The 27,698-nt window shown below is 50.8% G+C and overlaps 4 protein-coding genes across 24 annotated transcripts in view; 1 reads left to right on the top strand and 3 right to left on the bottom strand.

The window, feature by feature from the left end:
- The window catches only part of ANKHD1 (ankyrin repeat and KH domain containing 1), a 103,215-nt gene extending 99,691 nt beyond the window's left edge, over positions 1-3,524 (top strand). For 11 of the 18 annotated variants that reach the window (XM_062605232.1, XM_062605234.1, XM_062605231.1 and 8 more), the window contains 2 exons: positions 2,956-3,129; positions 3,304-3,524. In XM_062605232.1, the coding sequence (XP_062461216.1) occupies positions 2,956-3,129; positions 3,304-3,447 (318 nt within the window). In that variant the 3' untranslated portion in view covers positions 3,448-3,524. Of the gene's footprint in view, positions 1-90; positions 589-2,955; positions 3,130-3,303 lie in introns of those variants that run through there. The other 7 variants (XM_062605240.1, XM_062605241.1, XM_062605242.1 and 4 more) reach the window with 2 other exon arrangements.
- Positions 3,525-4,185: 661 nt separating this feature from the next.
- Positions 4,186-5,927, bottom strand: SRA1 (steroid receptor RNA activator 1). 2 transcript variants are annotated; one of them, XM_062605255.1, is made up of 5 exons: positions 5,797-5,927; positions 5,341-5,466; positions 4,866-5,080; positions 4,680-4,788; positions 4,186-4,592 (listed from the first exon to the last, which is right to left on the bottom strand). In XM_062605255.1, exons 1-5 carry the CDS (start codon positions 5,819-5,821, stop codon positions 4,405-4,407), a joined length of 663 nt encoding a protein of 220 aa, XP_062461239.1. In that variant the 5' UTR covers positions 5,822-5,927; the 3' UTR covers positions 4,186-4,404. The 2 variants fall into 2 exon arrangements, with proteins under 2 accessions (XP_062461239.1, XP_062461240.1); XM_062605256.1 differs by lacking the exon at positions 5,341-5,466 and having other exon boundaries at positions 5,797-5,892.
- On the bottom strand, positions 5,912-11,112 carry APBB3 (amyloid beta precursor protein binding family B member 3). 2 transcript variants are annotated; one of them, XM_062605253.1, is made up of 12 exons: positions 11,013-11,112; positions 9,540-9,730; positions 9,092-9,168; positions 8,809-8,863; positions 8,548-8,688; positions 8,073-8,200; positions 7,745-7,859; positions 7,571-7,658; positions 7,336-7,419; positions 7,069-7,184; positions 6,737-6,919; positions 5,912-6,235 (listed from the first exon to the last, which is right to left on the bottom strand). In XM_062605253.1, the coding sequence occupies exons 1-12, from the start codon at positions 11,020-11,022 to the stop codon at positions 6,020-6,022; spliced, it is 1,404 nt and encodes a 467-aa protein (XP_062461237.1). In that variant the 5' UTR covers positions 11,023-11,112; the 3' UTR covers positions 5,912-6,019. The 2 variants fall into 2 exon arrangements, with proteins under 2 accessions (XP_062461237.1, XP_062461236.1); XM_062605252.1 differs by lacking the exon at positions 11,013-11,112 and adding an exon at positions 10,654-10,790 and having other exon boundaries at positions 5,914-6,235.
- Positions 11,113-13,366: 2,254 nt separating this feature from the next.
- MAT2B (methionine adenosyltransferase 2 non-catalytic beta subunit) lies at positions 13,367-27,063 on the bottom strand. Of its 2 annotated transcripts, none has more exons than XM_062605305.1 (7): positions 26,895-27,063; positions 21,367-21,561; positions 20,391-20,505; positions 19,939-20,091; positions 16,958-17,151; positions 15,914-16,027; positions 13,367-14,943 (listed from the first exon to the last, which is right to left on the bottom strand). In XM_062605305.1, exons 1-7 carry the CDS (start codon positions 26,922-26,924, stop codon positions 14,773-14,775), a joined length of 972 nt encoding a protein of 323 aa, XP_062461289.1. In that variant the 5' UTR covers positions 26,925-27,063; the 3' UTR covers positions 13,367-14,772. The 2 variants fall into 2 exon arrangements, with proteins under 2 accessions (XP_062461289.1, XP_062461288.1); XM_062605304.1 differs by lacking the exon at positions 26,895-27,063 and adding an exon at positions 24,697-24,846.
- Between the last annotated feature and the right edge of the window lie 635 nt (positions 27,064-27,698).

The following is a 27,698-nucleotide window of genomic DNA, read 5'->3' on the forward strand; positions in this document are numbered from 1 at the left end:
CTTCAGCTTGCCCTCTAGTGGTTAAACACTCTGTTAAAGGAACCTTTATTTGTTTTCATAATAGCCTTGTCTTTTTATTTCTTGCTGTAGATTTGGCCTGGCACCTGGGCACCTCACATTGGAAACATGCATCTCAAGTACGTCAACTGATTTAAGGGGGTCTGTCCTTTTTTAGCATTGTTTGGGAATCTTTATGATCTTGGAAGAACCCTGGGGATTTTTTTAACGTGCCTAACTAAGCAATTTTCTGTGGCCTGGAGCAATGGAAACTTAATGGCCCATTGTATAGCAACCAAGCGATTTACCTGTACAAACTAATTCTGTTCTCTGGTTAGTTTAGCCATTTTGAACTTAAAAATCAGACAAAACTAGTGCTTTTGGCTAAACACTACTGAACGCTTCTTGTATGCAGCAGAGAACTAGCTGATGACGTGATTTCAACCTATTAGGGTGGTAAATACATGTATAATTGTTTACGGACTTAAAAGGAAAAGCTGAGTAAATTTCATGTCGTATAGTGGCTCTACTTTATGTAGCCTGTATTAATGTGAACTATTTACCTGAATATTCAATAAAAGGCAAACAGTATTTAGAGGTTGTGTGTGAGAATTTTGGAAGAGGCTGGATGGTGCTGTCTTTGGTAGCTGCTGCCGTGCACAGTGATGCATTTCTAAGGGTCCCAGAATTAGCACGTGGATGCAGTCAGGGATTGGGGTGGATTTGATCCAGTCATCAGCTATACAATGTCTGCTGAGTCCTTCCCTCTGCCAGTTGGTAGCCTTGTATTTTTGGTCAGTGAACGTGGTTGTGCGCTTTTTTATGCCTTTCTGGATTAGTTCTGCTGCTGTTAGCACTCTTTTTTCCAGGTGTGTTGCCTGAGATACAGGGTTTTGTTCAGGGGCTGGAAATAAAGGCTGAGTTGACAACATGGCAACTGATGCCATCTCATTTTGCAGGAGGTAAATAGGCAGCTCATAAGTAAAATGCAGGGCTTAACCTCACTCAATGTGACCAGCTGCCTAGAAGCAGGTATTGAGAGAGCTGAGACCACTTCCCACTAAGAGCAAAGCATGATATATTCAGTTCTAAGCTTTTTGTAACCCTTTGAATCTGGTAAAAGCTCTTCAAGTCCTTTTCATAAGATGAATGTTCATTCTCTACCCGGCTACAGAAATTTTCCACTTCTTGCACTTGGACTCTGCTTCTGCTTAGTGGTGGTGCAGTAACTACACTGTGCAGTTGGTCCATTCCTCAAGCAGCTATTGCAGTGCACATAGTGTTCAATCTGATGGACCATTTTCAGTGGCCTCTCAGACCAGATGGAGACTTCTCCACCTCCTTTCACCTTCTCCAGACAACTCCTTGCATGCAGCAGCAGTTTTCCCCAGAAAAAGCATGAGGAAAGGAGTACTGAAATCCCAAAATGCACAAGCAGCATCCCATGCACTGCAGGCAGATAAACCTCTGAGGTGCTCCTGGATGATATGCTCAGATATTTTTCCTAGTATTTGAGGAAGAGATGCAAAAAACATAGGACTGCTGCTGCCCTTCAGTAGTGCAGATGCCAAAGAAGTACTAAGTGTGTTGAAACAGGTGTAGTGCAGGAGGTGCCTGTGCTTGGAGTGAATTGCAGGGAAGGGGCCATAGGCCCACACCTCTTCCATCCCCTGTGTGGCACCACTATCTCCTCCTGTCCTATCCTGGGGAGTCACCATCCTCTGTCTGGGGGGCCTACAGCTCCATGCCAGTGGCACTGTGTACTCCATCACACCAGGGGTGAGACCCAGCATGGAGATGGGGTTGTCCTTTCAATGGAACAGTGGCCTTAACTGCCCCGGCTCTGCCTCACTGAGGCAGCTCCTTCCTGAGCCAGGTCCCTTCCTGGGCTCTCCACCTCAGACCTTGGTGCTTGGGTGCATGGGCACCATTGCTGGGCACTAAGGTCAGGCAGGCCCATGGGGTGGTGGCTGCCCTGGCAGCCCAGAGCTGGAGGGGAAAAGGGAACCCAGAGCTTTGTAGGAAGATGCTGCTGAAAGTTGGGCCCGTCACTGTCTTGTGGTGCTGCTGGCACAGTGGATGCAGTGCTGGTCCCTCAAGGCTGGAGCTGGGGCAGGCGTAGGGGCTCCCACAGGATGTCTGCAAGCCCTGGGGGAAGGTGCTGGTTGGCAGGGCTCCCTGCAGGGCTACCTTAGGCCTGTGCCCTGCCAAACCCCCCGGTTCAGCAGTTAAGTAGATCCTGTTCTTTGCCGTCTGTCCTCTTCGGTAGTGTGTGCCCAGCCCTGAGCTGGGCCTGTTTCTTTGGGGTCCCAGGTGCTGGCTTCATCGTGTGCCTCCACAAGCTTACCTGGGCCGGGATCCAGGCTGGGTTGATGTGGGTTGTGCAACCTGCATTTGTTGTGCTGGGACAGGCCTGTCCCGTGCGGCAGCTCTGGGCTCATGGCTGGAACCTGGCAGGGAACTGACGCCTGGCTGCAAGGTCATCGGGGTAGGGGAACAAGGCAGCAGACACAGCACACAGGCTGGCACAACCTTGGTGCGGGTGCACACTGTGCACCCAGCAGGCTGGAGGACGTGTCCCCTCCAACCCTGTGCGTTGCCTTTGTGCAGGGCACAGCAGGGTGGCTAAACTAATGGGAACAGGTCCCCATGGTGCCAACGAGAGGCACCCAGCCTTTGCTCTTTGATAGCTGCAGAAGCCACCCCAAGGCAAGGCCAGCCCTGGGGCACTTGGCCCAAGCCTGATGCCCACCCCAGCACAGAGGTGGCTGGGCTGTCAGTACCAGGGGGTGGGAGTTGCTGCTGGGCAGGGTGGGTGTCACAGTCTGCCTTGTGGAAGCCCCACAGTGTCCCCAGGCCATGGCCAAGCGCTGGGTCACACCCCCTGCTCCCAGCTCTGGCTGCGGTACTGGGGGTGGCCGGGGCTGGCAGAGCCTGACAGCCCCCTGCTTTTGGCAGGTACCCGCATCATCTACGACCACAAGTTCCTGCTGGAGTGCAAGAGTTCACCCGTGGCCAGGACCCCTCCCTGCTGCCTGCCCCAGACCCCCGATGCCACATCCCTGGCCCAGTCCAGCCTCGTCAAGCTGGAGGAGCTCAAGGAGCAGAATGAGAGTGAAGAAGCCGTGCCAGGTGAGCAGCTCAGCACCGCCTGTGTCTGCCTGGGGACAGAGTGGGGCTCCCATGAGGCCTAGGCTCAAGGGGAGACACAGGCTCAGCCCCGGTTCCAACTCCTGCTGCTTTCTGCCTGCACATTTTTCCCAAGGCACCCCCATCCTAACCCTTTCCCTCTCTTTGCCCTGGCAGATCAAGACCACTTTGAGATGGACATCTGAGTTTCCAGCTCCCTGTCTCCAGGCCATGGCTGGGCCTGTTCCTGGGCCTCGTGGAGGTGCTGGCACCGTGACCAGCTGGCTGCAGCACTCTCTGATGCTGGGGATGGATGTGTGACACTTCAGGCTCTAGCACAACTGGCTGGTGCAATTGCCTAGGAGCTCATGCTTGATCAATAAACACCATGAAACCCCTGTGCTGACCCAGTGCTTCTCTATGTTGGGGCTCAGTTTGTGTGCTCAGAGCCCTGGGAAGGGGAGCTGAAGAGGAGGTGAACAGCACCAGGTCCTGCATCAAGGTCCTGCAGGCCAGGGGATGGTGAGCACTGTGCCCCAAAGGCTGCTCCCAGGCTCAAGGTGCCACAGGCACAGGCTGTGTGCATCCTGTCCCGGGTGTCACCACCCTGGGTTTATCTGACCTGAGGGGCAGCATTAGCACTGTAATGTTTGTCCCTGTGTCTTCCTGCCCCTGAGGCAACCCCCATTTCTCGGGTCCCAGACTTGGGACAGGAGCCCAGATGGGAGCATGGGCTGCAGCTGTGGGCTGCAGCACAAGCCCTGGCTGTGCCAGGATGCTCTGGTCCCCAGCCAGCTGACAGGGCTGTGGGTACTGCTGGCTTCTGCAGAAGAGCCTGGTCCATGTGTCTGCTACTATGGGTTCCCCCCACACTGCCAAAGACAAGGCCAGAAGGGTGGCCAGTGCACCAGGGGAATGCATCACTGCCCCCTTGCCTGGAGGTGCTGCCAGGGACATTCATTCCCTTCATGTCTTGTGGGCCATGTCACCCTGCCATGACCATGGATTCACCCAGCAATCCCACCTCCTGATGCTCCGGGGAGAGAACCAGGACCTGTCTGGTGCCAGAACCCCGGGGGCAGATTAGTGCCATTTATTAAACGTAATATACTGCATTGTCACTAAAATGTTGCAATGATTAAAATCCCATTGTCCTGGGCAAGGAGTGGGAGGCAGGGGAGGTGCCCAGACCCCCTTGGGCAGCCGTGGCCCCTCTCCTGCTGTGGCGCTGGGCCCAGACTGCCCTGCTCCTCACAGTCCGCAGCCCCGGCCCTGTCATCAGGGCTCCTCCTGGCCAGGCTCAGCCTCAGCACTTCCGTCCATGTCAGCATCCACTGTGGGCAGGCTCCTGCTCTCGGCGATCAGGCGCTTTACCCCCACCAGCCACTGGCTCACCTCATTCACATGGTCCACCATGAGCGAGCGGTGGATCTCGTCAGCCGCATCCCAGTGCTGCTGCTGGAGCTCTGCCGGGAAAGGAGAACCCATCAGTGGTGCGGGCTCAGCCTCCTGCCTGGTGGACGGCCTGTGTGCAGCCCCTCCCTGCCCCTCACCTTGCACCAGGAGGCTCATCCTCTTCCTCACCGGGGCTGACAACTTCCCCTGAGCCCACGCGTCCTCCAGCACCATCAGACGCCGCGCGATGTCGTCGCACACTTGTTTCTGCAGGCAAAGATGAGCTAGGGTGAGGCTGTGCCCCCTGCGCAGGGTGGCTCACAGGTGCTAGGAGGGAGTCTCACCTGCACGCTGGGGCGGCAGGCAGCCAGGGCCTCCCTGAGCGGGGCCAGCACGGTGTCTGCGAGCACGCTGCACTCCTCGGGGCCTGCTGCTGCGCTCGGCTTCCCGCCCTCTGCCCGGGGGGGGCTGATGGGGCCCAGGGGAGGCGGGCCCAGTGCCCGCGGGGGTGATGCTGCTGCAGAGGCCGCGGGGGCACTGGCTGGGTCCGGAGGAGCCCCTGCAAGACGAGGCACTGGTGGAGCCCCATCAGCCCGACCAGGAGCCAGGAAGGACCTGAGCACCTGCCACGCCGTCCCCCTTGTCACCCCCTTCAAACAGAGCCGGCAGGACACGGGGATCTCAGGCCCCAGGACCCCCACAGCGCAGTGCTGTGCCGGTACTGCCCGGCCTGGGCGACAGGAGAGGGAGGGAGAAGAAAGGGGGTGCCTGGCTGGGCAGGGGGCACGGGGCGCGCGGAGGGGTTTCGCTGGTGCTGACCTGGGGGTGCCCCCGCGGGCGGTGGGGGGGCTCGGCGGGTGAGGGGGGTTCGCCTGGGCCCCCCAGCCTGCGCCTGCAGCCCGTACGAGAACTGGGGGGGGTCGTTCCAGCCACGCTCGTGGTTCCCTGCGGCAGCAAAGGGCACGGTGAGAGCCGGCGGGGAGCCGAGGGGACACCCGGACACGGGGTGCTCCAGGACGGGGTTACCCCTCCCCAGACACCGTCCTCCCGGGGCTCCCCACATCAGACACGGACCCACTGCCCCGTCACCCGACTCCCCACCGGGACACGGCACCTCGGGGCTCCCCCACAGCAGCACCGGGACACGGTCCCAGACCCGCAGGGACGACTCAGGAGCGCAACCGCAGACACGGGACCCCGCTCCCGACCCGGGACCCGAACCGCCGCTCCCGGTACCCCCGTTCCGGAAGCGCAGCCCGTCCCGCGCCCCCTCACCCGGCTTCACGTAGAGCTCCGCCATGCCGCCACGTCACGCCCGGCCCTGCCCCTTCCTCCCGGCGGGGCGGGGCGGGGCAGGAAGAGGCAGGGCCCCGCTGGGGCGGCACGGGTAGGGCCGGGGACCGGGACCGGGACCGGGACCGGGAGCGGGGCCGGGGCGGCGGGGCCGGGGCTGGAGACGGGGATGGGGCGTTCGGCCCCGGCCCCCGGCCCCGGCCCGCTATGGGGTGTGCAGCAGGGCTCGCCTCAGGCGGAAGACTTCCAGGAGGGAGAAGAGGCCCCGCTTGCGGACACCGGCTCCCGCCGCCCCGCCGCTGCCCCCGCTCGCCTTGGCTGCCCCGGCGGCCGCGTCCCCCGATCCCGCCGGGGCTCCGCTGGCCGCGGCCCTCGCTTTTGCTCCCGGGGCAGCAGCCACCAGGCACTTCTGGTACTGCACCTGCAGGACGGAGGGACACAGAGTGCCGGGGGTGACGGGAGCGCGGCGCCGCAGGGGCTGCTTGCTCCACGGGGTCAGACACGGCACGGTATGACCGTGGCGTGGGGCACAACTCAGTGTCCCTGTGGGGTCACATGCAACGTGATGTGGTTATGTGCTGGGACCCAGCGTGGCATCGCCATGGGGTCCTATGCAACACACTGTGCCCATGGAGTCACATGCAGTGTGGCCTCACCACGGGAGGGGACACAACGTGATGGTGTGACCACAGGGGTCAGACCCGACGTGGTGTGGCCATGGGGTGGGGCACACACAGCATCCACACTGGGACACAACCGGACATGGCTGTGGGTTGGACATGGCACCGTGGGGTCTGTTCCCTCCTCCCCTCCTGCCCTCCCCAGTCCCCAACTTCACCCGGCCCTGTCCCCAGCCCTTGCCTCCTGCAGCTCCCAGTGGGATGGGAAGCCGGGGGACAGAGCACACCCCACTGCAGCTCACCATGCAGGCTGCCTGCACCGCCTCCGAGATGCTGCCAGCGTTGGGCTCGCACCAGAAGGCTGTGCACTGGAAGCGTCGCCCAGTGTCCACGATGAGTGCGAAGGTGTGGGCATCGTGGCCCACCCCCAGGAAGGTCACATACCGCACCTGGCACTCCCAGATGTGAGCTGCATCCTCGTCCTCCTGTGGGGACCCTGTGGGATCATCCACCCCCGGCCACCCCCAGGCAGCCCTGCAGCCCCACGGCTCCCCTCTGCCAGGAGGCCGGGCTCCCCATGGGGGTTGCCTGTCACATCCCAGAGACATCAGGGTCCCCACATCCCCCTCCCCACCTGTGCAGGGTGCACCCTCATGGCCGTGTCGGACACGTGGATGAGGGACGGCATCCAGTGCTCCCGCCCGGGGCCCCTCGTCAGCTTCTCGATGGCCTCATTCAGCACATCCATCCCTAGGGAGCAGGAGACTCCATCCCACCAGCCCTGCCCCAGCTGGAGGCACCACAGGCAGGGACACTCCTTGCTGGGGCAGAGCTGCTTGGACATCCCATGGCGGGGAGGTGTCACGTGTGCCCTGGTTGTGGCAGGGCCAGCGGCACTTACCCATGGCCCTGGGCACAGGCAGGCTGCCGATGTAGAGCGCCTCGTAGGTCTGTATGGATTGCCTCACTGCTTCCAAGATATCCACTGCCAGGACAGGAGAGATGGGGGGGGGGTGGGGGGGCAGGACCCTCCTGTCACTCGCTATCCCCAAGGACACTGGAGACATGGCCTTGCAGGCCAAAGGGTTCTGGATACTGGACATCCCAGTGCCCAAGGGCAGGCTGCGGGTTGGTACCTTGCAGTGGCAGGTCCTCGGTGGAGATGGGCCTCAGCATGGTGGCCCGGGGCAGCCCGCTGCTCGCTACAGCTCGCTCAGCCACGATCTGCAAGAGACGAGGGTCCTGGTGCCTCCTCCCAGCCCCGAGCCCCCCTGGCCATGCCCACACCAGCCAGGATCCCTGCATCCCACCTTGGAGCACATCTCATGCAGGGCCTTGGCAATGCCCTTAGCGGGCACATTGCAGTGGAAGACATGACACTTGAGGACGCAGGTGTCCTTGTCACTGGCCACGAAGGCAAAGTCTCTGCAAGGCCATGAGCAAGATGGTGAGACCCTGGCAGAGGCACCATGCGCCCCGTGCCCTGTGCCTTGCCCCCACCCCCATGCACCCCTTACCTGTCCCTGCGGCCACAGTAGCAGTTGGGGAGGGACAAGAGGGGACAGGTTAGTACAGGGATGCTTCCCCTGCCCCAGGCAGAGCCACCCTCAGCCTCCAGCTCTGCCCTGGCCCCCAGACCTGCCGTTGTTGCACCCAACACCCCAGACACGGATGTTGAGGATGGGCTGGCGGTGGATGAGGCTGCGGTCGAGCGGGTCCACCAGGCTCATGGTGTCCTTCTTCAGGATCATCACCAGGTCCTGGCCCTGTGGGCGGTCAGTGGCTCCCTCAGCCTGGCAGATGGCCTGGGCAGCCCCAGCACCCAGCCCAGTAGCAGGGACACCCCTGTCCCTCCTGCCTACTCAGCCCCAAGTGTGGGGACAGCCCTGCCCACCCCACGGCTCTCCCCAGATACTATTCCCACGTGTAGGGACAGCCCGCCCAGGCACCCCTGGCACCATCTCCGAGGGACAGACCTGTCAGACCACCACACGTGGGACAACCAGATGATGGCCTGTGCGGGGAGAGTTGATCTGCCACTAGCACTGGTCCTGTATCCCACCTCTCTCCCGCCTCCCAGACTCTGGCTGGCAGCACCGTCCCGTGCTCTCACCTCACCCTGGTTCTCGACAGAGCCCTGGCCCTTGCTGTTGGAGAGCTGCTGGATGCAGTTGTTGACAGCAATGCTGCTTTTGCCAGGTGCCAGGTCCTCCTCGGGGATCTCCACCCAGCCCAGCGAGCGCACAGCAAAGCACTGACAGAGACACACGGCGCTTCAGACACCTCCACACCCTCGTCATGCCAGCGGGGTCACCCCTCCCCTGCCAGCTGCTGCCTGTCCCCTCCTCTGCCAGCCCCAGCCTGGGTGAGGTACCTTGGAGCCGGGCTCTGTGCTCTGAAAGTCATCTCCATGCCAGGGCAGCGAAGTCCTGCAGGGGAACAGGGCGGTGAGGGGATGGCTCCCATTCAGCAGCACAGGCTTGGGGCACACGGGGAGGTGCTGGGATGGCCTGGCATCAGCGGATCCCCATGCTGCCAGCTGAGAAGCTTCCCATGGAGGTGACCACCAGCATGGTCTTGCCAGCTGCAACATGTGGGGCTGCTCTGGTGGGATCACTGGGGCCTGGAGCCCAGCAGTGGTCAAGGGTCAGCCTTACCTCCGGGACAGTGAGGCCATGGGGCTGGGAATGGGCCTGTCCTTTGCCGAGTGCTTTGCCATGGGGACATGGTAGTCCTGGGAGAGAAGAGGGAAAAGGTGAGGGCAGCAAGAGAGGCTGCTGGGAGGCACTGGGTAGGAGCCCTCCCTCCCTTTGCACCTCAGCTTGTGGACATCCCATTTAGACGGGATTAGGCCAACATGGGGCCTGCTGGATGCTTTCAAGGGGCTTAACCCTGGCCAGGAACGGGCTGAGCAGAGCTTTGGGGTGACAAAGACAGGTCTGCTCCAAGGAGAGGCTGGACTAGCAATGCCCAGCTAGTCCAGAGGTCTATCTGCCCCAGAGTCCTGGCTAGATGAAGAGGGCCCTAGATGTGAGGGCCCTTCAACAGGCTTCTGCTAGGGGGTGGGATCCAACACCAGGCCTCAGTCCCCCGCACATCCCCTACCATTCCCTGGGCTGTCTCCTCTCCATCAGCCTCCGGGCGCCCTGCAGGGCCAGTGGTGCGTGCTGGGTGCTGCCACTGTGTCGTGCCGGTCGGCACATGCCAGTAGTAGGTGCCCAGAGAGTCACAGATTTTCCTCCAGCCTGGGGGGAGGTCGGGGTCTGTCTCCAGGCTCTGGTCACTCCAGAGGTTGTCTGTGCAGAGGGAGAGCATGAGGAGAGGTGGGGGTAGAGGAGGTTCTCCAGCTGCAGGGTGCCCTGAGAAGTGAGCAGCTTCACCCAGCAGCAAAAGGGTCCTGGGGTGGGTGCACGGCCTGGGATGGAAGCGTGGCAGGGAAAGGCTTGGCATGACGCTAGGGGGGCTGCAGTAGTGGTGGACCCCAAGCAAGGGATCAGTGCAGGCAGCTGCCTCATTGGTGCCCCAGGGGATGGGTGACCCAGCAGAGGCACAGAGTGTACAGCCAGCCTGCTCGTGCCAGGACGGGCACGCTGCAGGGCTGCCAGCCCGGTGCTCCCCCTGCCAGCATGCAACACCAGCCCTCTGCCAACACCCCAGGGTGCCCGAGACCGGCTTCTTCCCGTTTTGGCTGGGGAAAGGGGCTGGGGACAGACCGCTGAGGTCTGGAGGAGGAAAGCACCTTGAAGGGTCGGCAGCTAGGACATAGACTCACCCCGTCCCCAGTGCACCCCAGGGCCTGGTGAGGTCACTCAATGAGCCCGTGGTGCAGCGCAGCAGCGAGCTGTGCCTTGGGAACGCAGCCCCGCATCCGCAGGGCTCAGCGCACCCCCGGGGGGGCCGGGGCCGAGCGATGTGCGGGGCTCCCGCTCGCTTCACGGGATGGGGCTGGGGGGGCCCCGCGACCTTGGGAGGGCCGGGGAGTGCGGCCCCAGCGCAGGCCGCCGCGGGCCCGTTTAGCACCGCGGACAGCGGCGGGCGCGGCCCCGCATCCCGCACCCCGGCTCCGCACCGCACCCCGGCTCCGCACGGCACCGCACCCCGATGTCCGCACCCCGGAGCCCGCACCGCGGAGACCGCGCCCCGGCTCCGCACCGCACCGCGGAACCTGCACCCCGGCCCCGCACCGCACTCCCGCAGCCCAGCCCCGGAGCCCGCTGACCGTCGCAGTTGACGAGGACGATGGCCAGCATGTAGTCCTTGCCCAGCATGGCCCCGGCGCGGCCCCCCCCGGCCCCGCCGCCTGCCCAGGCCCGGACCCAGCGGCGGCTGCGGCGGGAGGGGCGGGTCCGGGGCGGGGCTGCCCGGGCGCGGAGGGACCGGGGCCGGGGGGGGCTGGACAGGGGCTGGGGCCTTCGGTGCAGAAAATGGGGCACGGGAGTGGGGAAGGGGCACTGGGGGCAGGGAAGGACTCGCTGCAGTAGCAGGTCCGGGGCAGCCCCTCTTGCCCTTCAGCTCGTTCCCTTCCCCTCCACACACCCTTAGGTTTCCTCCATTCCCCTCCCTTTCCCCACAGATCACCGTTATCCATGCTTATTCCATGTTCAGTCTCTTCCAGGCGTGCTCAGGTCCTCTCGTTTCGTTGTGGCTCAACCTCCTTCAGTCGATACTGGAGACACCTAGATGTGTATGATGGTCATCTTCCCTTCCTCACTAGAGGCCGAAGCTTTGCATCTCTAGTGTTTTCTATGCTACCCTAAGCTGACAATCCTGGTGGATGCTGAGTGCCCGGGGACAGAAGCTCTAGAGACATTTGTTGTATGTCTCAATACCCCCTTGGAGTCTCTGCCACGTACTGCTGGGGACAAAATCTTCCTTAGCTACAGGTGCCATAATCCAAGATGGTTTGCTACCTGTGATATATCCAGATACTCCATTGTGTCCCGTTAAGCTTTTCACCTTCAGAGCCAGAAGCTAGTATGGTCCTGGATGTAGACTATGTCCTTAAGAGCCCCCCATGCCACCTCAAGCTGCCCTGCTTCTTTCCATGCACAGCTGTCCACAGAGTTTGCAATTTTTGGAAGTGCCAATGACTTTTCCATGGCTGTTCCTTTGCTTTCAGCAAAGCATTGCCTCTTTGCTTGGCCTCATTCATGTGCTCCATGGCCTAACATGCCCCAATTTTGTGAGGTACTTTGTCCTCCTACCTGCATTTTAACCTTGAACACATCTGCTGGTCTAAGAAAAGCACCGGCTGCTTAACTCATCTTTGCAGTCACCCACAATCATTCCTGCATCCTCTGTTGGCATCTGCTTTTTTGGCTACAAACTATTCTGCATCAATCCACTTTGTCTTAGGGACATGTTTTGCCTAGCCCTCACCCAGCTCACAGGAGGGACATTACACAGGCCATCATCCTACCTGACCCTCAAGGCAGAAGGGTGGGCACTGGTTAGAGAGCAAAGGCTGCAGCTTCTGGGGAGGGTCTGCACCATGTACCCCAGCCATGGACAGTGCCTCTACCGAAGGAGAGCACTGCAGGGGGGGGCTGAAGGCAGACCTGGGGCTGCAGGACATGCCCAGACCTTCTCCTGGGGCAGGGACAGGCATCAGATCTGCCTGCAGACCATGTGCCCAGCGGTAGGACCTGCTGCAGCGGATGCAGAGCTGCAGGAGGTGGTGCAAGTTGTGGACCATCAGGGAGGACAAGGAGATAAGACACTTGGTTCCAGGCACAGTCTGCAGTGGAGCCACAGCCAAAACCTCCCCCAAGGAGCACAGAGAGAAGGGAGGAGGGGGAATAACGCAGGGGAACAGAAGCCTGCAACACCAGGACCCGCAGTTGGAAGCGACATTCCCTGAAGCTAGAGGTGCCCTTGCAGAACCGCTTTGCAGCTCTGCAGACTGATGATGAAGGACCCGTCAGCAGCAGAGACGCTGGAGGTGGGTACAGCAGCCCAGCCTGCTCCCCTCCCTGTGTAACAGCTACAGCTAGGAAGAGGCAATGGGTGATAATAGCAGGGGACTCTTCCGAGAGGTGCAGAGGCAGCCATCTGCAGGCCTGATGTGCTGTGCTGCCAGCTGGGGCTCACAGTAGGGATGTCACAGACTACCGAGCCTTGTACCAGCCACTCACCGTTACCCATGGCTGTTGTTTCATGTGAGCACCCCAGACAGAGCCAGGAGCAGCGTGAGGACTATAGGACGGGGTTGGAAAAGCCCTGTCAAATATGCTCAATGAATGAATGTCTACGGGACTGGTGCCACTGCCAAGGGTTTGGCCTCTTAAGACCATGAAACTTGCTTTGAAGGTCCAGATGAGCATATGCTGCCTTCCAACTGTGTATTTTATCATGTATTTTCTCACATTTTTAAAAGGGAACTGAAATTTTCAGAAGAACCACTTAAAGAATTATTTAGCTACTTCATTTTAACAAAATACTCTCTCTTTTGATATGCATGCCAAGGGAAAACAAGAACAAGCCACACAATGAAACAGCAACGAGACTGCCACCTCAGGGTTCCTGCATTGTTCTTTTTGTGGCTTTTATCACCATCTCCAATTTTTCATATTAGTTTTAAATTTACTGTGATTTTTAAAGAAAATATGCTGTCAAATTTAACAAAACCTGAGCTGCCTTCAAGTGGAGGGGATGTGCTCAGAGCCTCCCTGATTGGGCACTGAGGCCCAGGACGTTTCAGGCTCATTTCTACCTCCTGTGTACACTGATTACATCCCCAAGGCAGCAGCACAGTGAGAGAGAAACACTGATCTAATCTAATCTAACTCTGGAAATGGGTCATTGAATTAGGGAAGGGGGTAGGGCAGGAATGACTGAAAAGGGCACACAGATTTCAAGAAGAATTGGAAGAGTTGCAAATATTTCTGATTCAGAGAAACAAACCCTGATGATAAAGAAAGAATCAACAACAGTTTCTCATGCTGGCAATATATATTTATTGTCATTTTGGAGATAGGTTACCATGTGTATATCAGGACTTCAGACTAAAAACAAATCGGGATTATGAACTCTTAGCATATGCCAGTTGGAAATTAAATGACTGAACATAAAACTGACCTTTAGAAGAGCTTCAGTTGGTCTATTTTTTGTCATCCAGCTGGTTTTTTTCCCCACTTGAGCTGAACATCTTCCCCTCTCCCTCATGTCAACCTCAGAAAAATAAACAATCACCCAAATGCATCTTTTTCTTGTTTTACCATCAGTCCACTGGCAATCTCAGAATACTGCTGATTCTACAACTTCAGAAGGAGGCGAACCTGATTCCACTTTACCTGGCTCCTGAGTCCAACTTTAATGACTGGACTTCAAGATTTGCTTACAATGAGACTATTGTGGTTACATTATTATGCTGCAAACCTTCAGTATACATGCTTTGCTGTCCCAGAACAAGCTACATCAGTGCAAGATCTGACAGTCTGTGCAAAGAAGCTGCAGTGCTATAAACTCTTAAATACCTTTCTCCTCCGTGCCACATGTGCTAACAAACATCTTCCACTGATTCCAACAATCCCAAATACAGCAAAAAACAAAAACAAGAGAAAGATGAGGCTTTTTCATGCTTTTATACAAAAAAATCCCCCCCCCCCCCTAAAAATCCCCCAGCCCCCAAAAGAACAGGTCAAAACTATTTGCTCCCTACCCTCCCACCTGCTTCTAGCTTTTATATGTCACCATTAAAACAAATGCATACAACTTACTGTACAAATATGAAGCTGCGGGCATTCAAGTTACAGACCATTCCGAAAATAGTTCAAGCATAGAAAGTCCACTTGAAAATTGCAAAAATAAAGTTTCACTTTTTTTAGAAAACAGTTTGATCAGAGCTGAAGCAAAACGAACATTGACCCATTCTTACTTCAGTTTCACTTCAGAAGAACGCCACCTTCAGGAGTTAAAAACAAAACCCTTAGATTGGTGGTGGTAACCGACCACGTCTTTTAATGAAGAGAAATGGTATATACAACAATGGCACAGACCTTAAGCATTAACCACAGATTTCAGCCAAAAGTAAGTCTACAAGTGAGCTGAGTCATTCTTAGCATCAAATGGTACTGATTGACAAGAACCATAATCTGCCGGGAACAGACATTAACTTAGACTGGTACGAATGGAAAGAAAGATCCAGGACATCAAATAGGCTCAGTTTTTGTCACTGAACGTTTTTTAGGCTAACGACTTCACTAGTGCAAGACCATTTGTTTACCTGATTAAATGAAAACTCATAAATGTCACAATTTAAGAACACTCATACAAAACTATGTTTTTTTTTCTTTTAAAAAAGTGCCACATACCATACTTTTACTAAAAAAGTTACAAACTAATGGAAGACTGTCTGCCTCCATCTCTTGTCAATGAGGAAAGGCCAAAGAGATTCCTTGATCCCTGCTCGAAATGGTGTTCTCTGGCCTATCCCCAGCATCTCCAACTTGGAGCAGTCCAGCTGAGCGTTCCTCGGACGGAGAGCACCCACAACTGGACAATCAGTAATCTAAAAAACAAACAGGAAAACCCCCAACACACCAACATGTAATCAGAGATGACAGGAAAACATTCTTATATGTGCTCACTTACTTAGAAATTATCCTTCATAGCTTTCTATGCACGCACATTCCCTCCTCCCTTCAAACTGTTTTTTGTCTTGTTTTGGGAGGGGGGTGTGCATGTACCTGCTTGTCTGTTTTACGGTTAACTTATTTCAACATAAGACATGTCAGGCAGAGCGACCTGAAGTATCCCAAGGTAAATTTCTCTCACTTGATTACTGCTTGCCATTTATGTTTTTCCATACTTTATTCCTATTTTCATCCTATTACTATAATCACAAGGTTAAAAATTCTCTAAAATGTTGACAGAACCATGCCTTGATCAATATACCTGAAGGGAAATTGATCTGCGCAGAAATAAATCAATCTTTTTCTCTCCATCTTCCAAGCAACATTTCAGTTCCAGCCTTTACTGATTGAGAATATTTGGAATTTATTTTGGATATAAATAAAACCTTGCTTACAGGTTATTCTTACAACATTATCAGTATGTCATTAAGAGCAGTCTTACTTTTAAGTGTCAGTAAAACTGCAGGACAGGCATTTTAAGCAAAGCATAAATGATCTGAAGTTCTTAAGTGCACGTATTCAGAAATAAATCTGGACATTGACAAGTTCTTATAGATTCCTACCTTTGAGTTAATGTTCTGCCAATCCGTAAGCTTTTTTAAGGACAAAAATTCAACAAAAAATACGGACTTACTCATGCCTAAGGGAACTGTTGTGCAGAAGTATCATTATACTACACTGCAAAACTGGTTACTGACTGACTGGGTCATCAGCAATAGACCCGCTGTGCCAGGCATACTCACACAATCACCCTGAACAGAAAGTTTATTTGTATAGCGAGCAGGACCCACTACTGGAAACCATAAAACATCCGTCTTCCTACACGCTGAACAACACATCACTTACCGGTCTCAAATGGCTGCTGGGAAGGTTGAAAGCATCTGCAATGGCACACGCCATTTCATACTTAGTCATCTGTTCATTGCCAGACCAGTGAAACGTGCCTCTTATCGATGGGTCCTACAGAAGAGACAGAACACAGAGGTGAAAAGCAGCAGCCAGACAGCCCTCAGTGCAAGAGTTGTGAAGAACAATCTTCCAGCAAATCCTATCCTAAAAGCATATTACTACATCTCATGTTCTAGAAACATCTTGAGCATTTTGAGAGAACACTCGGGTAGGGACTGAGACCGAGTACTGGTGTTACATGTATCTGGCCTGATTTTTCACAAGCAGCTTATATTCTGTAGAATTATTACCAGGAGAGGAAGGAGCGAGCCAACCAACCAACCAAGGCCAAACAGCTGGGAAGGAGAAACTCGGCTCTTCTATACTAGTCACTTACCCCAAAACAAATGCAAAAGGCACCACACATTCTGAATGAGAAACTGCAAACCATATACAAGTCCTTTCAAACAAACCAACTGCACCACATTTACTATATATGCATGGTCCATTTTCTACCAAGCTAAATAAAGGTGATTTCGTTATCTTGCAAAGATGGTAACCTGAAGATGATGTGATGAATAAACACAAGCAAGTATTTAAGTCCAGTGGCTTGGTTTTGCCACTTCAGTGTTCTTAATACAGTAAAAACAAGGGCATCTTTGAGAATGACATTCAATCACCATGGGCTTTTTTTAGTTCAAAATGGCAATTTGTAAAAGGCCTGCTTCAGAAAGTCAGTATTTGCACTTCTCCCCTTCAGACTAGAACACACATGACAATTTGCAGAAGGTTCTATCCAATCACTTCCCTCACTTTTGTTTCAAGTATCCACATGCTGCCATGTAAGGATACTGCAGACTACAGCTAGTTCTTCCTTCCCTCCAGGTATTCCAGAAATGCAATGAATAATGCAGGTTATAGGCGGTTCTCAGTTGTTCTGAAACAAAGCCAAGAACTCAAATCTATTTTACCTTAAAGGGGCTTGTTTCTTTATAGTCTTACCAGCATTCTCTTCTCTGCTAGCTGTCTGCAAACACTTGCTACATCCTTGACGTTAGTAGGAAATCTTTGCTGCCAGTGGTCCATATTGGCAGACTTATTACTGAACTGCACTTTATCAAACATAACAGTCACAGCACTTTCCTCCAGCCTTTCCACCTCTCCATACAAGACAGGAATCCTAAGTACTGCAGCACCTAAAAGAAAGAATATTTCAAAATTAGTAACATTGCTATGAATGAATATGAATGCTGTAGTGTAACCTGAAAAGTGTTACAGAAGTGTTAAGAAATATGCTGGTGATATTAAGCATCTACAAATCACAAAAAAAATTGTAATTAATATATTTGCCCTCAGAATATCATTTTAATTTGTATCAATTGAAAGTTTATAAACACTGAGTTTATATAAACTTGTTTTGAGTTCTGCTGTTGATTGCCAGAAAGCCAACAAGCTTTTATTAACACCACAAGAGAAAAAAGATCTATCTGGGTTAGAGCAATGATTACAAACAATGATTACAAAGATAACAACTGAGCTATGCAGTTACTACAGCACTCCCCCTCCTCCCTGGGTAAGAGCATTCACAAAAATTCCCACCAAGCATCATATTCAGGTGTCAATTACAGACAAAGATTTTTTGCCCAGCATGCAGAAGCCTGCATCAAGGAGGATATTATTTACCAGGAAAAAAAGACATGAACCTTAGCATAAATTAAGCACTTGACAAATAAGAAACAGGTTCACAGAATACGGTAGTGAACAATATCCAATTTCAAGATAGTGATTTGAGAAATTAACAGCAAGCAAGTGCAAAGAGAAAGATATTTTATGATGGAATACATCATACTAGTCTACCTCAGTCACGAAGACTCAAAAGGCTTCTCTGAGGGGAAATGCAAGAAGGCTATGACAAATGCATTAAAAGTAACACAGATATTTTGGCTTGAAGAAAAACAAAACAAAACAAAGTCAGTCCAGAAGTTTGAAGAAGTCACCAAATCACTGCAATTCCTACAGATTTGTAGGAAAATGCTATAGCCATTAGAAAGACAAAAAGAAAAAGCTAACACACAAATTATTCTCACAGAAAAGTAATCAGAAAGAAGTACCTATATAAGAAAAACAAATACAATTAAACCCCCCAGTATGATACCAATTTCCTGCTGCTCTAAAAACTGTTTGGTTGCTCAGCAAATATATTCTTCTTCTCTCTAAATACTGGTTGAAAGCTCTTATTTTTAATCTCTTTAGAAGTATTCAGTATTTGAGAAAGACAACACCACCATTCTAGAGAGCTCTCTGTGACTTGGAGAGCATTAGCTTCATTACCAATGGTTCTGATGACCCACTGAAACTTCATTGCTTTATAAGCATCAGTACTACATATAACTTACATCCCTTCCTAACCAAAGTAAAACAAATTTAAAAAAGAATATGCAAACCCCCAAATTATTTGTGGAGATTTCTTGCACCATACAACAGAAATGGATATGGAAATTCTTCACGCAACAATAGGCATCTGATAAACTGAATTCTACCTATACAATATTAGCAAATAAGTGGTTGGAAGCCTTAATACATGTAACATATTTATATTTGTATCAACAGTAGAATTTACATTTTCAAGCACCTTGCTCATTACCATCTCAAAATTCCTTCTGCTAATGATACCACTGCTGCAACCCACTACTGCCTGACAGATCATGCTCAAAAGGTTTTGAAACACAACTGAACTGCTAAGTTGGGTTTGGGATCTGGCAAGATAGCCACACATACTTGAATGTGGTGCAGTCTTATCTTCATTACCAATCTAGAAGAGGGAGCAAACAGCATCACAGTCAAATTCAGAAATGATATTCTGGAAACAGCTGGGATGAACAACTTTCTATTTTTACTTAAATAGGGCTTTTCCTATCAAAATGTTTTTTAGAAAGTCTATTTTTCAGCAGTAATGACAAAGCTATACTAAGGCCCATCATTTTCCAATACAGTGCATATTTACTTACTGATAGACCATCGCACTGATTTATCAATTGTTCCATTCTCTGCTTAGGCAGAAGAGAATCACAGTTATAATACTGACATATTGGAAGCCTCTTCTGAAAGTGCACTGAGATTGTTTTCTTCAAATTCTTTGAGAAAATACAAGTGCTTCTTTCCTTAGAATCTGTGAATGGAAACTGTCAGCATACTAACAAGAAACAGCCAAACCTCTGTTTCAGACAAGAAATGAGTTTTTAAATGCAAGGGAACATGATCGGTCACAAGCCTTTTTCCCCTTATAAGGTAGAAGTTTTAAAATTATGTTTGCGTATTTTGAATGCCAATTTTCATTGAGAAAAGACTTAAACAACAAATAAATATTCTGCTTAAAACAAGAAATATGTTACTAACTCTTTAGAAAGTGCTACAATCAGGAATCTGATGTGCATGGTGAGGTAGGTGGGTAAAACCAAAATAGATGGCCTGATGGCTTACTTAGGAGAGCAAACCAGGAGATCAGCAAGAAAACCAAGAGCCTGCAACAAAGGCCTATGTTAATATTATCTGCATTATTACTGAATCACAAGTCCATTTTCCCCTTTAAGTAAAGGTACGTTTAGAACAACTGTAGTGCATCTCCTCAAGTAACAGCAGCTGTATACAAAGCATGGTAAAGCTTGTGCCATTACAATACACTGATGATGTATTTTATTCTTCCTTTAGCGTAACTGATTCACAGCAGACAACGGCTTGTGAACATCCATCAGCAGAGACTAGTAACACAAATGATGATCAGAACAAGTAAGAAATGAAGCTTTAGTTGACCTGTAAGCAATAGGAATGGTTCACAAGCAAGGAGAACGTCTCTTGATCATATTATTTTCTAAATTTTGTTTTCATGGTTTTGCAATTTTACCACTGACTTACGAGTCTACTAAGCTAATACACAACTAACTAAAACCAGAAAGCCTGTATTCAAAATGTGAGTGTATTCTTACCTTCATTATTTTCCAGGACTACCTTTTCACCCTCCAGTTTGGTTTTACCATATAAATTCAGGGGATTTGGTATGTCAGTCTCTTTATAAGGAGGATTTGTTCCATCAAACACGTAGTCTGTACTAATGTAGATCAGAAATGCTCCAACTCCAGCTAGGAAGAAAATGTTTATACAGTCTGTTTTAATCCATGCTTTGTCTGAAATCCCAATAAACCTTCAAACAAATCTCTGAAGGACCTCATCTTCTTCTAGCCCCACTCATTCCTGCTGCTTTGTCTGTTCACTGATCCTCAAAACAGACACACATGCTACCCTTATAGAAAACAGGTTGACAGCACAGTGATTTCAAAAGTGACATTAGCACTTGGAATAACTTACTCCTATTTATGTCCCTGTATAAATAAATGCAGCATTTTAACAAGAAACCGAATACATCAGATGGTCTCCTTACCTGCCTCTTTTGCTAAGTTCCCTGAAGCAGCCACATTGAGCTGAGAAGCAGCTTCTGGTTGATTTTCTACAACATCTGGCCTTCTCTCAGCAGCACAGTGCACTATAACATGAGGCTGGAAATTAAAGACTAATTTTAAACAACAAACATCATCAAGAGATTGCAGCTGTACCCTAGCTCTAGCCATGAACTCCCTCAGGCAAAGAGGCATTTCACTAAGTTGTGAGAAGTAAGAAAAGCAGTAGAATTATTTGTAAGCGTGGTGTGCTCAGAAGCATGCTTTCCTTGGGAAGTAAAACTAAACCATGCTGCTTTTAGATGCCAAAAAAAAAGATCACTAATTTTGCAACTGTGATCTTCAGTACCTTCAATGTTACAGCAAGACTGAAGTTGCTGGTTGTTTTTTTTTCTTTAACTCTCTACAATAATGTAAAATATTATGATAACATGTATCTCACACACACATAACTGCACTCAAAATTTCTAGATAAGCCATTTCCACATGGCTTATTTGACATAAGCAGACCAACAATATTTAAAGACATTTTATAGAATGGCACCCTGCATAATGCATTTCAGGTTCCTCTTGCAAGTCAGTTTTCAGTAAAAACTGAACATCTTCCTGCATTACACACTGGACAAAGAGTTACTGCTGTTGTATTCAAGTGTTCTTCAACAGAACTGCTTCATATTACTCTGTCAATAACTAACGGTTATCTTTTCTTTCAAATACAAATGCAAGTGTGCCAACGCATCTGTCTGTTACCTGTCTCTGGTGATGACAGCAGAGTTTAGAACTGTCTGTATGTGCAGAGCAAACTGACCTTCAGATGCGGCAGAAAAGGCAGCCACACATCTTTCACCAGAGCCTTGCCTCACTATAGCCACATAAACTCAGTATCAGAAAAGCACTGTCAACTGACTACTAGATGTATAAATGTAACCTAACCATCTACTTCACACTCCAGGAACTTACCTGAAAATCATGGATAATGTCATGAACTGCAACAGAGTCCAGAAGATTTATCTGTTCAAATCTGGGCTGAGCTCTCCTGTATCCGCAGCCAACTGCATTCCAATTATTTTCATTGAATTCTTTAAACACAGCTCTGCCAAGAAGTCCTGTAGCACCAGTAATGAGAGCTCGCCTACTGGGAATATCAACATCTTCCTAGGGAAACAAGAACAGGAAGAGTTTTCTTTCTACTGTTATTTAGAACTATGTTTTCTTTAAAAGTATGCAAGGCTACAGCCAGAGCTACTGCATTAAGCAGCTTCCCTGGCCACATGAATGTTTTGGAATGTCTCATGGAACACAAACAACTGGGAGCACAGAGATTGTACCTAGTCAAGTATTTAAACGTATTTTTTAAGGTAGTGAAAGCAAAACTTAAATGGGAAACTCATTTACTTCTATAACAGGAGGGGAAACCAAACTGAACTACTAATGAAGACAGAATTTTAAGTTCATTCAAAAACTGGTAACTTTGTGCAATTTGAAATGAGGGAAATAACTTCTTTAGAACATGGACCCAAAATATGCAACATTTAGGGTCCATGTCCTGCAACAAGTAATTTTGGACAGACTGTGCCTGTTAGAGGCTGCAGCAAATACCATACAGCTCCCTGTGGGCCTACCTACAATGACTCTTAGGAATGAAAACTTGAATTTTATTATTAAATAGTAATTCACTGGCATTTAACACGTCTAATAATAAGTAAAAACAAGATACAGGTCTCCTCTCAGTTTTACAAAAAGCATTGAAAGTGATTGATAGTTTAAACTTTCCATTTATACAACATCCTAAAGCTTCTCCAGCTCTGGCATATTTCAGTACTCGAGACTGTTGTGTACATCAGTGCACATAAAGTTCCTTCCTCTCTACCACTCACTGGACCATGAAGTTTTCAAGACAGGAAACCCAAGGTTAATGTCTGTCTGAGCAACCCATTTTCCTTTTATGCTTTACTTCTGAAGGTAGCATAAACAAGCCCAAAAGCGTAGAGTTACATGCCAGTACAGACCAAAACTGTGGGTGTGCAGAATCCACACATCTGGGATTTCCTGACTCCTTTATGCACAAGGACCATCTGTGATAACTGACTGTAACTTTGTACATGCTCTCTACTATGTGATTCAAATAGCCCTGTCACTACTGTGCATTCTTACATTTTCATCATTGTGACAGACCAGCTTATTGATTGCAGCACAGGAAATAACAGAAATTGATTCCAAATTACCATCTTTTCCCCTTAAAGTTCTAGAATCACAGGCTGTTTTGTGTTGGAAAGGACCTTAAAGCTCATCCAGTTCCATCCCCTGCCACGGGCAGGGACACCTTCCATTAGAGCAGCTTGCTCCAAGCCCTTGTGTCCAACCTGGCCTTGAACACTGCCAGGGATGGGGCAGCCACAGCTTCTCTGGGCGCCCTGTGCCAGCACCTCAGCACCCTCACAGGGAAGAGCTTCTGCCTAAGAGCTTATCTCAATCTATACTATAAAGTTAAAAAACTTATTCCATAAGAGCATATGCCAAGGCACTGACAGTTCCCAGCACAGCATGTGCATCTTCCTCCATTCTAAACCTTCAAGTGAAGGAAGACTTACTCCCTCAAGTACCAGGTGAACTGACATCCTGACAGTTTCTTTAAGGCAACAAACTACAGCAAATTATGTTTATGATTTTTAAGGCTGCCCATGCTCTCTAAAATGCATAAGCAAGAACACTCAGTGTTCTGATGTACTTTTTATCTTTGCAAGGCCTGGACAGAGCCCCACAGGACAGATTTACCAGCACTTCTAGAGCTAATAAACATCAAAGCTTTGTGGCAGGAAAGCCAGTTCTCTAAAAATGTGACAGAATGTCTTTAATAAGTAGGAAGCGATAAACACAAAAACTTGTGTCATTTCTAAGCTGTGGCATTTTTAAGCATCATTAAGATTTGTTTATTCTATGTAGCATAAAGAGGATATTACACGAGCAGCACAGCCTAAACTGAATACAACAGTCACAACCAGGTTTAGTACTGTCTGCATCCCGTTGTTGTCTGTTGTTCCAAGTCCCTTGTTTTCACAAGGTTATTAGCAGGCATTTCCCATAAACTCAACACCAACCACCAGTTTTTAATGCAGTTAAAGGTTCTAGTAAAACAAAACCTGCAAAGATTAACTCTTTTCCTATATGCTGCCTTGCTCCTTTGCAGAATATCACTGAGCTGCAACAGGCTTTCTGCCTAGGAACTGCAGGAGCAGACCTTCGAGTCCAAAGGACCTTGAAGGCTTGGTGTGCCCAAACATCCCAGAATTCAAATGTCACCCTTTTGCCTGCAAATTCTGTAGCCTTAAATGCAAGTTACTATCAGACTAGCCCATCTGCTAACAGGTTTTTTCTGCGTGCTTCTCAATTATGAAGCAATCATACCCAGAGTCATCAAATGTGCACAAAGTTGTCTTAACAACTAATTTTAAATAATACTACTTAAATGCACCATTTTAAGCTTTATGATAAAGTGTACGATTTCTATCTGATGCTCACTGCTCACTAGGAATTAATATAATAAAAGAGAACTGCACTCAGCAGCCTCATTCACATAGAAATATCCAAGATAAGATTAAAAAGTAGCATTTGGGAGACCTAGAAGTAGTTTTAGACGCTATTAAAAGTGTAATCAAAAACCACAGTAAGACGCAAGGTATTTCAAGGTGTAAAACCAAACTACAAGTACTTTATAGGCTTCACATAAAAATCAACTCAGACATATCCATGCTAAGGAAGGGGCCGCCGGGCTCACGCAGGTTAGCACACGAGGTGAGGACCGGGAGGACGCGGCATCAGACGGGACGGGAGCACCGGCGGGCCGCTCCTTGCCGCAGGCTGTACCTGCTCAAAGGCTCTGACACGGAACGGGCCCGTGGGCACCGGACAGCTCCAGCAGCGCGACCAGGCAGGGCCGCAGCGCAGTGCCCAAACCGCCGCCACGGAGGCAACGCAGCGATGGCGGAATGAGGCACCGAGGGTCCCGATCCCGGAGCTCGCGGCAGCCCCGACGGAAGGGCACAGCCCAGCCACCAGCGGGAGCCGCCGGCCGCACTTCCCCTCGCAGCCAGCACTCCGCGGGCAGTCGGAGCCGCCACAGCCCTTCCCCAACACGCCGCGGCGCCTCCTCCGGCCCCGCAGGGGAGGCCCGTCCGCGGTGCGCTCCGCGGCCCTGCGAAGGGAGGTCCGTGCGGGGCGGCCCAGCCCGCCCGGGAGCCGGCAGCCGCGGCGCACCCGGAGAATAGGGCGCCGTGGGCTCCCGCCGCTCACCTCCACCAGCTCGCAGCGGCCCGGTGCGAAGCGGATCTTGAGCTCCTTCTCCCGGCCGACCATGGCGGGGCCCGCCCGGCCCGGGGCCTGCTCCTGCTGCTGCTCGGCGGGGCGCTGCGGGAGGGCGGACGTGCCGTGCGCCGCGCAGCAGGGCGAGCCCTCATTGGGCAGCGGCGGCGACACGAAGCTCCCGCCTCCGCGAGCTCAATGGCTGAGGAGCGCCAAAGGGGAGGGGCCGTGGCGGGGGTTTAAAGGGGCCGAGCTGAGGGAAGGCGCAGCGGGCCCTGGGGTAGGGGCGGCCTAACCGGTGTGTGGGAGGCAAAGCGCGGCCATCGCTGCTGCGGAGGCACCGCAGAGACCAGGCCCTGGCTGGGGCAGGAAGGGAGAGCCCGCTGGAAAGCGGGAGGAAGAGGCAGAGCGGTACCGCCGTCTGACCATGACCCTGCAGCCCCGGCAGCGGCTCTGAGGGAGTTTGTGTCGAGTACATGAGCCCGTAAAGGGCTCCAGCACGGCGGCACAGCCCGCCACCCCTCAGCTACAGCTGCAGGCAGCCTGCACCCATCTCGACGGCTTAGCTGAACAGCCCAGGCAGCGATTGCTCCTTTCCCTTTCGTCCCGCGAGAGGAGACAAGGGATGGCCGTCTCAGCCCGGCCTCAGTGCGCAGCAGCTGGTGAGCAACCCCTGTGTGTGTGTGTGCGTGGCGTGCAGAGCCCGGGCTGTGCCTGCAGCTCTTGCTCAGGAGCTGTCTTCCGCCGTGTCCAACCCCAGCTCCTGCAGCAACCGCTGCTCGGTTACAGCCTTACCGTAACACCCTCGGCCTATAGAAAGCGCCAGCTTCCACTTGTGTAAAATTATCAACTCCTGCCTTTTATACAACAAAACTTCCTACTTCACGGATCCGGTTGCTAAGAGATACCATTACTACAGCAGCAACCATTTCATTTTCCTTTCAGAATGGCGGAATATCGTGCATTTTCCAATTGCCTTTATCTGTAGCTTCATATGAAAGACTGGTAAATGCCCCACGGGCGGTAGGGTTGCTTCTGCAAAAGCAATCCCTGCCTGCATTACTCATCCTACAATTCTACACTTATCAGTTTACTTTTTTACATGCAGGGTTAAAAAGTAACATGAACCTGTTCATAAAGCTTTTTACTGTGATATTCCAGCCCCACACAACGGCAAAGACCCTTTGCTCCGTATTATTTTGAACAAGCTTAAAGAAGTGGTAGCTAAGCTTTAGCTTAGCTAAGCTTTAGCTTAGCTAGGTTCACACTGAGGCCTTTACCTAAGGAATTAATTTCAGCATGACTTAAAGCAGTATTTAAGTGGCATTCAAGGGTTTCTTGAATGTTAGATTTTTCAATATTACGAAGTTAAAGAGGAATTAGAAAATTTACTAAACTGAATAGAACGATATTGTAAATGACCTTTACCTATGATAAGGACTGACATGTACAAGACATGAAGCATACATGTAGAAATCACTTCAGGCAGTTTCTGCCACCTTGGACTGCAGATGCCTTATATTCCTTGTAGTGCACTATGGACATTTAATTCCCCTTCATTAACGTTGGAACTCTTAGAAAAATACCAGTAATTTCCTCACTTGAGGAATTCCTTGAGATTCAGAAGAACCCGCAAAGCCTGAGGGAACTGCAGGGCAGCCCCGAGGTAACAGCCAGCGCTGTACCTGTGTCTCACCCTCACTGTGTGGAGCCAGGAACTTAGCCGTCCACGCTGAGAGCAAGGGGAGAGGCAAGGAAAGCTCAACACCGGGGTCTCCGGCAAGAGCCACGAGCTGGCCTGTAAAACGCCTTCACATTGTTGTCAGCAGTCTAACAGTTACAAAAACTGGGTGTAATATTATCTTCATAACAATCTAATCTACTTTTTCCTCATTTACATTGAATGCAGTAGCATTCTAGCTTATACTTCCAATGTCTTTAGCACTATATTCACTTTGTGAAACACTGTGATTGCACAGAATATATATAAATTGTATTATAGTCGATATCAGTTATTTAAGCATAATGCACCACAGGGTGATTAAATGCACCAGGCCCTTCACTTATTAACATTTCAGACTGCAATTTGCAGAGACTAAAGCACAATTCTCTGCTCCTGTCTTATTTCCCCTACGTTCTGTAATCAAAGTGCAGCAGCAATCATTTAATGCAAAGATCCATAGCCTTACCTGCTCCATTTCCACCGGCATTTCAGGCATTGCCCCAAACTACAGAAGGAATTATCAGCCTAGGAAGTTACTGCAGTTCTACTGCGCACTCCTCCCTTTGTCTGCTTTGCCTGCAGAGAGCACATGGACTGAAAAGCAGCAGTGGCTTAACTGACCTTTGAAACTGAAATGCTAATCCAGGCACTACATCACGTGTGGCTCTGAGTCCTGCTAAGCTTTTGGGCAATTCCCAGTGATACCGTTTAAGCAGCTCCATAGGGACTTAAATCTGTACTTCATAACTGCCAGCATGCGCGAGCGCAGCCATTGTGTGCATCAAATTTATTCAGAGCACCAGCAGAGAGTCTTGTGCAGTTTCCCTTTATAGGAAACAGGAGGAAGGCTCACATTAGGTCACCTGGGTTGAGGCGTCTCACAACTCTTCCTTTCACATTTAAACTCACTGCAACCCAGACCTTGCTGCAATGCAGTGAGACAGAAATAATTTAGTGTCTTTTAAATTAAAATTAAAAAGGATGTTCCACAAAACGCAAGTAGTTGATTCTTGCAGTGAATACCTCAGAGTACCTCAGCTGAGGTACCAGTATCAAGGTTTCAGCTTTTAATGGGTATTCCATACCTGCATGAAACTGGTAAACCAGTTCAAGTTGATACAAAGCACTCAAGATCTCTCCTTCAACTCTGTATTTTTCCCCAGTCTGCTCTATATTGTTTAGCTGTCTTTTAAAGCTAAATGAGAACCTGACATTGCTGTAAGGCTAGCATAATTATTTGCTGGAGTGACCTACTCTTGTCAATATAAGC

Source organism: Pezoporus occidentalis, unplaced genomic scaffold (assembly GCF_034315485.1).
Source record: "Pezoporus occidentalis ecotype Australia unplaced genomic scaffold, CSIRO_AGI_Poc_V1 ctg91, whole genome shotgun sequence".
NCBI classification, from domain to species: Eukaryota; Metazoa; Chordata; class Aves; order Psittaciformes; family Psittacidae; genus Pezoporus; species Pezoporus occidentalis.